Genomic DNA, 11257 nt, shown 5'->3' on the forward strand with positions numbered 1-11257 from the left:
TCATATTTTGGCTTTTTCAAATGAGCTGGAAAGTCTTTTCTCTATCAGGTCTTAACCAAAACTGCATGGTGTTGAAAGCCAGCTGGTGATTTAATAATGGCATTAGCTACATAGCTTTGTAATTGGATGTACAGTATGATAAGTTGGAGTCATGTGCAGCGTTCAAACTGGAAACATTAAAACCAATAATGTCATGTCCTGCATTAGGAAGGTTATATGGAGTAACCTTTCTAATGGCATTTAGAATGATTTAGTGTCTGATGAAAGAGGGTGGTCTGCCTCTTATCTCATTAAAGAACATTAAGGTCCAATAAATGCCTTCAAATTTATATATTTAAAGAATATTTTGATGAAAAAAGCACTTTGTAAACAGAATCTCTTTAAGAATAATGTGTATATTTATTAATGACAAGGTTTTTCTCTCGTGACCTTTGACCTTAATTTGGAAGGGCATTCAACTGTACAAATCATACACAAAGATGTATCTGTAGTATCCCATGTTTTTTGCAATTATCATTCATTACTTACTTTAGGAATGGGGGTTTTTTTTTTCGTATTTTAAAATCGTGCACTTCAGTGGTAAATGGTGGTGTGTGTTTTTTTTTATTTACTGCATTATCAACCACTCTATTTTTAAGCACATTAACACAGAAGGTTTACTTGATCTGTCTTAGTTGTAATTTGTGCGAGGATCAAACGTGCTTCGGGATGATGTTTTGTTTATTTGCTGTAGAACTATCTGATTCTTTAAATCGATATTTGCAGTACAAAGTAAAAAGCATCAAAATCACTCTGATGCACTGATAAACATGGGGTACAGTGAAGTTCCACAGCAGTCATGTTTCTTGAGTATAGAAGAAGTAAGCGATAGTTAGAGAGGAAGCAAAAAAGTTAAAAGCCACAAAATGCCCTCGATTAATGGACACAAACCTTGTAAGACAATGGAATTATGCAAGTTTTTATAGGTGATCCCAAGGCCTGTCAGCACTGCAGGGTAGCAGCATGTCTTCTGGACATGAACTCGTAATAAATACTGTAGGATTGCTAAAATACTGTAGGATCTTAAATGGTCAGCAGAAGTCAACAATTGGTCAACAAACATAAAATGAACCTATTCCCCCAGGTTCACTGGATGCTGAATATAGATTTGCACGGTGAATAAGGCAGCGCAGTCAAGTGACCTTTCATTAGGACAAGAGCATATCAGAAAATGAGAGAAACTAAATTACTACGTTCCATTAGCACTCACGAGGACGCCTGCAGTTTAAGGGATCACGAGAATGAAGTGCAGCAACTAAATTATACTGTTATTGACGGCGAATCGCTGTGAATAAGTCTGTCTCTCCCTGGCTGACTGTCACACCTCACTTCTCTCTCTGATGGCTGAGATTAAGTCACAAATTAAATCTCTGCTGTGTCATATGAAATGCATCAGACTTGTTTCAGAGCATTATTTTACTTGTGACAGCAGAAATGAGTCATAAATCAAGCAACTATTGCAAAAACTCAAGGAGAACCAACACACATTATTTTAATGATAGTAATAGCTTCCCCTTTGAGGCTCTGTCAGGATCTGGTGGACAACTCTGCCAAGTCAAACATGGAAAGCTACCTGCTGTGACGACCCCTTGTGACAAGAGGGCAGCTGAAAGTAGCTTTTTACTAATAACTTATACATACTTTAGAAATACTGATAAGTTATATAACTGTTACTTTCACACAATTTAGTATCATGGCTACCCAATTTATAAAGCTAATTAACTTGACAACCAAACTATGTTAAGTAAATGAGTTGCAAGCCCATGTGTGTGTCGGTCTGGGTTAAAGTCCACTGATGCATGTCTCATGACATCCCATGCATGCACAGATGATCTGTGCTGAACTTTGACCAAATGGATGGGTGGGAAATGATAGAAAGGCTCTGAAGTGTGTGCACGCGTGTGTGTGTGCGTGTGTTACAACCCCCGCTCTCATTAATGCTTAGACATCACTATCACCGCGACAGACCCCTTTCACTATCAGTGTTTGGGTTCAAAGGAAGAGGCAACGATCGAGAGGATTAGACAGGGTGATGTGACAAAAATAGATTCTGTTTAAAGAAAGGTTAAAAATTACATTTGGACGCTGCTATTTTAGGTTACACCATATTGGGAAATTGATAAATCAGAGTATCAGTCTTGAAATTTGCTACAATGCAGAATTACATTAAGAATAATAATTTCAATACAACAAAACATATCAAGAGTGGACCAACATAAAGAAAGCTACTCTTTCTTTATGTTTTAATTTCCTCATATTTTGACATTGAATGTTTTTTCACTTGTATTCAGTCCTTGTACCTGACCTTTTTTTATAGATAAATAATAATACATTTTATTTTCAGGCTCCTTTTGAGGCACTCAGTGACATCTTAAAAGCAATTAAATATCAAAATCACAACATGCATAAAATAAGAGATGTAAAACATCATTGAATGAAATAGTCAACAATATAAAAATCAAAAAGAGTAGCAGGTCAAGATTTAAAGGATTAGATTGTTAAGCCACTTAACAATGACTGTCAGGGACCAAGCAGTAAAGCATAAAGTACACAGGTGTTTAATTCAAAAAAGGGGCTTTATTGACCCAAACATATGAAAAGCCATTTAACAAAGACAAAACTTAAACAGGCAGACCAATAAAAGAGGTCAACTCAATAGACTAAACTCAAGATAATAACTAACAAAACCTCAAACAAACATAAGATAAACTGGGGGAACTTAAATACTGGTTTAGCTAAACCAAATGGCACACACGGGGGAAAACAAAATGGCTGCCATATAACCAACTAATACGAAACAATTAAACAAACATGAAACACCCCCCAGGCAAGGAAGCATGTGGTTGTATCCAATTAGGCTGTCAGTGATACTTCAGCTCTCCCAGCCCTTTGCCAGACAGGAGAAGCCAAACCCCCAGGTAACATGTGTGGCATGCCATCACAATGACCTATGAATATTTTACACCACTCTGAATTTAAGCATAGGTATTATTAATCTCTTGATCTCTTCCACAGCATGTCTTTGGTCTTGTCTTCCTTTCCTCACGTCCAACCGGTTACAGGAGATGGGCGCCCCTCCTTGAGTCTGGCTCTGCCGGAGGTTTCTTCCTGTTAAAAGGGAGTTTTTCCTTCCCACTGTCGCCAAGTGTTTGCTCATAGGGGATCATCTGATTTTGGGGCTTTTCTCTCTATTATTGTAGAGTGTTTGCCTTACAATATAAACCACCTTGAGGCAACTGTTGTTGTGATTTAATAATAATGGATTGCATTTATATAGCGCTTTTCGGGACCCTCAAAGCACTTTACAATTCCACTGTTCATTCACTCTCACAGTCACACACTGGTGGAGGTAAGCTACAGTTGTAGCAGACTGACAGAGGCGAGGCTGCCATATCGCGCAATTGGTCCCTCTGGCCAGGGAGATGAAGTGTCTTGCCCAAGGACACAACGACCAAAACAGATCGAACCGGCAACCTTCCGGTTACAAGATGAGCTTCCCAAGCCCCTGAACCACGGTCGCCCCAAATTTGGATCTATAAAAATACAATTAAATTGAATGAATCAGTGTTGTGTCTAAACATAATAAACAAAGAACCAGTAGCGGGCCTAAAACACTATCTAAAGTAGAGGGACTGTATTTTAAAGTCATGCACAAATTTTATATACACAATATTAAAAGTACATTGTTGTTCAAAAGTCTTGAGCCAAGCCTCATTTCTTCATGTTTTATGAGGAAAATGGGAAATACGTGCAGCAATCAAAAATGTGCAAGCATACCTGAAAATAGAGTATATGAGGCAAAAACAGAGTTCTGACAATTAAAACAACATTTGGTGTGACCACAGGTTTTCCTGTCATTTTTCATGTCAAGCTTTTGGCAAATACCTTGAAATTGTATTTTTGCACCTTGTTGGTGTACAAATGTATATTTATTTCTATTTCATGTCAGTGGAATTGGGTTACATTTGGCTTTTTCATAGATTCAACTAAAGAAAAAGAAACATCTAGAGATACCGTTTGAAATTGGATCTTTGGTTAGCTTTCTTTTAAGTGTAGACACAACACTGGTCCATCCCTTGAGCTATGTACCTTTGTATGGTTGAAAGATTCATAGGTCAGTAGTAAGTGGCTTCATAAACAAATACATTCCTCTGAAGATGGTCAGCTACAAGGAATAGATTGAGAAAGAGCGATAAAAAAAAAACAGCCAGTCTAAAGAAAACCTTTTAAAGTCATAAAGCCTGAAAAATTATTGCTCAAGACCACTTAAAATGTGCAAGAAAATCTGACTCCTTTAAGCAAACTATAAAGAAATGGGGGGTGGCTCAGCAATTTTGCATCATACTGGTATTTATATGCTCACTTAGGTTTTCCAAAGCACTAACTTGAGAATGAATATAGGGAAGTAGGGAAAACAACTTTTTCTTTATAAAAGTAGAAGGAGCAGCACAAATTTTAGATACTTAACAATAAAAGTAGTCTACCTCAGAATTATTTTTTGCAGGTGTCAAATGGCTATTTTTAGGTGTTGTTTCTGGAGCAAATGTTGAATTTCTTTGGTTGCGCCACATCTTCATCCCATTTCCACAGGTTGGTTTAGCTTTCAAGATTCAGCTACAAAACTGAACAAGCCATTTTGACTGTTACTCATATATTTTATCATGACACGCAAGCCTAGAGTCCATAAATCAAATTTACCCATGTTTTTCCAAGGCCCCCCTCAAAACCCCTGTGGAACCTTTAAAATTTCCGTGGAACGAAATTTTGGAATAACAGCGCCACCACCGGTGGACCAGGGAACAATCTGAGAGGGTTAACTAAATGCTGCCACCTAACGGTTTTATTCTGACATAGTTTAATACAGATGTTTCCAGGACGAGATTAATAACTGTTCCGTCATTGAAATCAAACAAGTAATGATAGTTTAAAAGGAAAACGAAAGGAAAACGAAACTGAAACACTTTAATAAAAAGTACATTCAGAACTTGTATTGTTGGAACTGTAGAGCATTTAGCCTGGTTTTCTAATCGATAAAACGGTGTGTGCCATAACAAAATGCTCGGAATATATATCCCTTTCGTTTTAAGTTTCTTTGTGCTGCTGAGTAACTTTGAGTTAATAAACAAAAGACATTATATACACTATCTTTATCATCAAAATTTTCAGCAGTCCCACTTTTACTTACTCACTCTGACAACATATTCCATCTATCCCTATTTTGATACTATGTCCCCGAACATGTATGTAAACATGTAGCACTAAAACATTGCTAATGACGATGAAGGCACCATTGTGTCACGTGACTAATCCACAGCTGAGGGATACCGAAGTAGGCTTGCCCGTTGCTAGTCAGTTAGCCTCGTTAGCTGACTCCAGTGATCCTGGCAGCCGTGTATTTTCCGCACTAAAAAAAAGAGAAAATTACCCCAGTGATTTGCACTACCAGCCATGGAGAGGATGCAACGCACACGATCGTCTTCTGTATCCCCTTCTATCGTCAGCTTCTGTTTAGACGTCAATGTCATAGTTTGTAGCTAGAGCTGTCCAGTTAGCTCAGCTAGCTTGTGTCTGGCCAACGCAGGGCCAAGGCCAGCCGAGAAAAGGCAGGCCGTCGGGTGAGTATATTTACGGTACAGCCTGTTTGTGTTTTTGACCACAGCGATGGGACTTTCTATACAAGTATCATATCCCAGCTTGTTCGCTGGCCTCTGGTTATGTTCTGTACACGTACGTTGCTTTATTAAATAAATTAGCTTTCGTCGGCGCTGCATGTTAGCGTTACTGTATCGGGGATATGGACATGTACGGCATAATTAATGTCAGCTGGGAAATTTTAAGCAACTCAGTCATGTACCAGAAATAGAGTCGGATTTTGATCTAGCCTTTGATGTGTAACGTGTCGATAACAGTACTAAGTCATCACGGTAACATCAGGAAGCTTGCTTTGTGCACCTTTAAATACACGAGTATATTGGCACACTGTCTTTTGTGATTTGTCTTTAGTCTTTTTTTAAGGCAGCTACATAAGATTGCGTTGTTGACTATATCACATTGCACGACTATTGCAGGGACAGGTATGGGTAACACACGGCCACCCTGATCCCACTCCTAGTGTCCTTAAGGTCTATCTAAAATGTATATCTACACCGCAGTGTGCTTCCCTCAGAGTTTGTTGAAGCCAGTTACTAGTTATTAAGAGACATCATTTTTTGGAGTAAAATATTCAAACGTTTTTTCAGGGCTGCAACTCACATCAGAACCTAATATGTCACGTGTGGCACTTTTTGAAAACCATATGACATTTGTTATGTGTAAGTTGAAGCTGGGTTAATATTACAATGTAATTCGTTTGACGAGAAAAAACAAAAAATCCATAAACATCTGAAAATTTAACAATATTAACAAGTTTAAAAACTACCAAAATGTATATAGAGAGAAATAAAAAAATTTGAAAAGTCATAAATATGTAAACAATTTTCTGTTTAAATGTGTTCATAGGGTGGTGGTTTGTGGTATGCTGTGTTATTGTACATGAGAAAAAGTGACAGGTTAAAGTATTACAGTATTTCTGATTATTCTGTATTTTAACATTGCATTTTTTTATTACACTATTATAACATGTTTTTGTATGTATGAAGTCTTAATACTAAAAAGAAAAACCAAGGAAATACTTTTTAGAATCATTTTTGTTATCAATAATTGATGGGATAATATCACTAGAATTCATAGGCCTGCTTTGAATCAGAATAGCTGTAAAGCGTTGCAGGCCACTTTGAATGAATGATGAATTGAATTAAAAGTAGCCAACCTTGGTCATAAATAAAGTATACAGCAGCCTAATAGCTTTAAATATAGTACAAGCTTTTATGTTATTCCTTTATTTTTTAAAAAGGTTTTTATGTAATTTTGGCTAAAGTCCAGCTGCAGATCAAGAATACCAGTGAGCAGTGTTGGCAGTGAAAGCTGACATTTATGTGCATTTATATGTGCATGTATTCATGCTAACCATCACTATTCCTATTCGGGAAAATTAAGAGCATAAAGTAATAATCCAAGTCAACCATACTTTGTGTCTTCATCTTTTCCAGCATCCACTAGGCGGTAGCTTTGTAGGTGGAGGAGAAGAAGTGGAGTTGGACATCACCTTTTGGATCAGAGCTCCTTTCAAATTCGCCTCCGCCTTCATCTGCGTCGCTGTCACCTTCAGCTGACTATGTCTTCGTCAGGCTGCTGTCACCTACCCGGCTCCCTTTGTGATTATTCTGGCACTGCCGAATCCGATGCCTCCAAGGATTCCGAGGAGACTGACTCCACCGCGCAGGCCCAGTACATTGCCAAGGTTACGGCTAAAGATGGCCGCCCACTCTCCACCGTGGTCAAAGCGGTGAGCTCACAGAGGTAAGGGAGGGAGAAACACGCATGGTAGCCAAATAAATGTAGCGTAATTAAACTGTGTATATGTTATTGTTACTTTTCTGTCTTCAATGCTCTGCTGTCTCTCGCGCAGCGACGTGGGTATGTGTCGGATTTGTCACGAGGGAGCTGGAGGAGAGACGCTGCTCTCGCCCTGTGACTGTACTGGTACTCTGGGTAAAGTGCATAAAAGCTGCTTGGAGAAGTGGCTGTCATCCTCCAACACCAGCTACTGTGAACTTTGTCACACTGAGTTCACTATTGAACGGCGACCACAGCCACTCACTCAGGTTAGAAAAGTTTTACTGTGTGAATTCATTTCTCTACTTTATGGTTTTTTTATAAAAAGCGGTTAGTGTGTGGGTTTATTCTGGGCGCTCCGGTTGCCTCCCACTGTCCACAAACGCTTGTTAGGTTAATTGGTGATTCTGAATTGACTGTATGGCTCAGTGCGAGCATGAATGGCTGTTTGTTTCTTTGTATGAGACCTGTGATTGACTGGGTGTATCCCACCTCTTCCCTAATGTCAGGTGGGATAGGCTCCAACCTCGGTTCAGTAAGAGGCTAACGAGATGGACGGCCATGAGCTTTGTCTAAAGCAAGGAGATTATTTCTTCTTTTGCCTTGTACTGATATTTTCAGCTTTGTAAGCATTTGGAAGATTTCATTTATGCCATTAAGTATCTGTGCCAGCAAGTAACATGTTTAGCAAGTGGGATCATTTGCGTGTACTGAGGATTGTTTTGCTTGACCTTGTGTGAATAGTGTTCGGTTAGAATACTCTTTTTATGGCTTTATTAATTACTTCATGCAGGCAGCTCACTCCTCTTTAAAGCTCATTCTTGTTTTTATAATCTAAGACACATCAGTTAATCATTTAATGTGCTCGATTCAGGCGTATCATCGACCTCCCCATTTTGGTCTTTTGCAGTGGCTGAAGGACCCGGGCCCTCGCAGTGAGAAGCGCACTCTGCTCTGCGACATGGCCTGTTTCCTTCTTATCACACCCCTGGCAGCTATCTCCGGCTGGCTGTGTCTGAGGGGCGCACAGGACCACCTGCAGCTGAAGAGCAGACTCGAAGCTGTTGGCCTTATTGCCCTCACCATCGCCCTCTTCACTATCTACATCCTTTGGACACTGGTAACCAATTGCAGAATGTTTTTTTTTGGGGGGGGGTAGATCCAAGTGTTTATAAGGTAGTTTAGAAATCAAAGCCCCTTTTTTAATAGTTTCGATATTTAAAGCTTTGATTTTCAGTTATGATACCAAGACAAGCACACGTCCAGGTAATTGTTCTTACCTTGATTATTGTAGACATTACAGTATCGTTTCTGGGTACAGCTTCAGTCAGTTGTGGAGACATGTGAAGGCATGTGGAGTATATTGTGGCCTGGAGCAGTTTATTTGAGTGTTGGAACAGAAACAGAACGCCTGCACATACATGCATAGCTGACTGCGAATACTGACAATAAGTTGGCTTTATTCTACACCTTTCGTTAGCTGGAGTTTTTAACAGGGTCTAGAACTGGGCTTTGGTAAACTAAATGGCTTTTTTTTTTTTTTTTTGAAGTGTTTTCCTTTTATCGTTATTGAAAATGTAAACTGACTGTGAAAGCTCGGCCTTTCTACTCAGGTTTCAGTTCCCTGTCGTGCAGTAGTTGCTGTGCAGCATCTGTACTACTCTCTCAGATACCTTTGTGCTAATTTTATTGATATGTCTTTCTGTCCTTTGTTACCTCTTGTCTCGCCCCCTCCCTTTTTCTTTTCATTCACTCTCAGGTGTCATTTCGGTATCACTGTCAGTTGTACTCGGAGTGGAGGAGGACCAATCAGAAAGTGCGCCTGCTAATGCCCGACATGAAAGGGGCACACACTACCCAACGCTCGGTGCCAACCAAGTCGACCAAGAAAATGACTGACGAGACCATCGTATGAGTGCTGAGCAGGGGCAAGTGGAATATTTAAAATAGAGCCCGCTGAAGCACTCTCTAAAAACAAAATTAATCATATTAATGAACTTTTGCACTTCATATGGACCATTCTGAGGGAAGAACTGCTTTTTTTCCTCCCCCTTCTGTTTTCTTTATTAAAGCACTTGATGTAAACTACTATGGTATTGGCTAGCCACAAAAGTGGTTTTGAACTTTTTGAACTCATTCAGGAGTCGTTGTTGATGAAAACAAACAGTGCCAGGATGCGAATGCCTGGACACATGGAAAATGGACTAATCAGCCGGACTTTAAGTCATTGTCACAAACTTATGAAATACTAAGACACAAGCTAATGTAGCAGAATATAACTGATTCAGCATGCTACTACAGTATAATATGAAACATATTCACTACCTATAATTCCCCCAAGCCCCTTCACCACGTATTTAGCTGTTTTGGAACAATGGGCAAGCAATAGCCTGGCGGAGGATAATAATCTAAAAAAAAACAAAAAACATTTTTTGACAAACTCTGTGAATAATCTTTTCTTTTGTTCTGCTTTTAACAAGTAGGGAGCGACATTTGTTCATACCACTGTCCTTGTCTATAATCTGAACCCTTCTTCATTTTTCAAGGAAAATCTTTTTTCTTTGTTCTTTTTTTCCATTGCTGTCTGAAGAGTGGAAACCAAATCACCTTCCTGTTGATGCAGGTCTCGTGTATTAATCACACTTGTCACGGGGGCCAGTGAGCATTGTAGTATATGGGATAACACTAACTCCAGCTGGTGGATGGCAGTGCAGTAACGTACAGGACACGAGTGTTGAAGGTGTGGAATCATGTTTACATTTTAATCGGATTATGTTTCTTCTACTGTCATAAAAGTGCATTAGCAAACAGCCCTGCTCCACTTGTAAATGCACCATTCATCAATTGAGCTGCCTAGCAACGACCAGTAGTAATGTCTTACATCACAAGTGATGCAATTTTAAAAAGAGCAGAATATAGCTTTGGGAAACGTGACATTAATGGATTAAAAACACAGGTGTACCAGAGCAGACTGGTGCTTCGTAAAGGTCCACAAAGGCAAGCGTGTTCTGAGATGTCAGTCGATATATGCAGCATTTGTTAGACAAAGTATTTTGTGTTATTGTAGTCTTCCTGCTGCAGTCCCCTGGAAAATTGGGTTATTGTGCAATAAAACATGAGGGACTCCTGGACTCGGATGTGGGTGATCTTTGTGCTCTCTTTTCTTTTTCTTATTCCACAGAGAAGATGACTGAATAAACTGTGAGTTATACCACAATCTAAAAATGAACCGATCTCCTGTTTAATATGTTTGTGTTGGGAAATTGTGCATGTGCATTTTGTACAGTGAATGTAACCAATGATCGAAAGTACATTTACTGAAGTACTGTCTGAAGCATATATACTTCCTTTTTAGGCTATATTGTACTTCGCTATATTTCAGAAAGGAAGTTCACTGAACCTGTTTTTCATGCCATAGTTAGGGTTTGACCTTAAACACATGGTTTTAAATATATTTATTTGCCAAGTAATACAGTCGTGGTTCCCAACCTGTCTTTAGACACCCCCTCACCACCACCAAATAAAGAAGTGTTTAGCTGTTTTTCAGACTGAAAATGAGTTAGTGGTTACCTTAAATAGCGATTTCCTCTTTTAGCTACTCAGATGACACAATTTAAATAACTCTTTCAGACCTGTGTACACCCAGTGTACACTTATTTTTACTTCAATTCAATTTTATTTACGCATATAGTAAAAAGCCTTTCCTATTGTACAGCCAAGACCTTACAATAATACCCGACGTTCTTGGATCACTTTCCCGTTGCCTTTAGAACTGTGTTAATTC

The 11257-nt window shown here is 39.1% G+C and overlaps 1 protein-coding gene across 1 annotated transcript; it reads left to right on the forward strand.

Moving 5' to 3' along the window:
• The first annotated feature begins 7148 nt into the window (after window positions 1–7148).
• Window positions 7149–10651, forward strand: LOC146613625 (E3 ubiquitin-protein ligase MARCHF2-like). Its single transcript, XM_085377768.1, has 4 exons — window positions 7149–7437; window positions 7547–7742; window positions 8384–8593; window positions 9233–10651. Exons 1-4 carry the CDS (start codon window positions 7253–7255, stop codon window positions 9386–9388), a joined length of 747 nt encoding a protein of 248 aa, XP_085233894.1. The 5' UTR covers window positions 7149–7252; the 3' UTR covers window positions 9389–10651.
• The last annotated feature ends 606 nt before the right edge of the window (window positions 10652–11257 follow it).

This window comes from Diplotaxodon limnothrissa, linkage group LG18 (genome assembly GCF_057381915.1).
Source record: "Diplotaxodon limnothrissa isolate DT_005_m linkage group LG18, D_limnothrissa_male_GT1.1, whole genome shotgun sequence".
Classification (NCBI taxonomy): Eukaryota; Metazoa; Chordata; class Actinopteri; order Cichliformes; family Cichlidae; genus Diplotaxodon; species Diplotaxodon limnothrissa.

Excerpts from the sequence above, each read along its gene's own strand:
- LOC146613625 (XM_085377768.1), top strand. The coding sequence starts at position 7,253 with ATGTCTTCGTCAGGCTGCTGTCACCTACCCGGCTCCCTTTGTGATTAT. Across the intron at positions 7,438-7,546 it reads AAAGCGGTGAGCTCACAGAG|CGACGTGGGTATGTGTCGGA; the intron begins GTAAGGGAGGGA and ends TCTCTCGCGCAG. Across the intron at positions 8,594-9,232 it reads TCTACATCCTTTGGACACTG|GTGTCATTTCGGTATCACTG; the intron begins GTAACCAATTGC and ends ATTCACTCTCAG.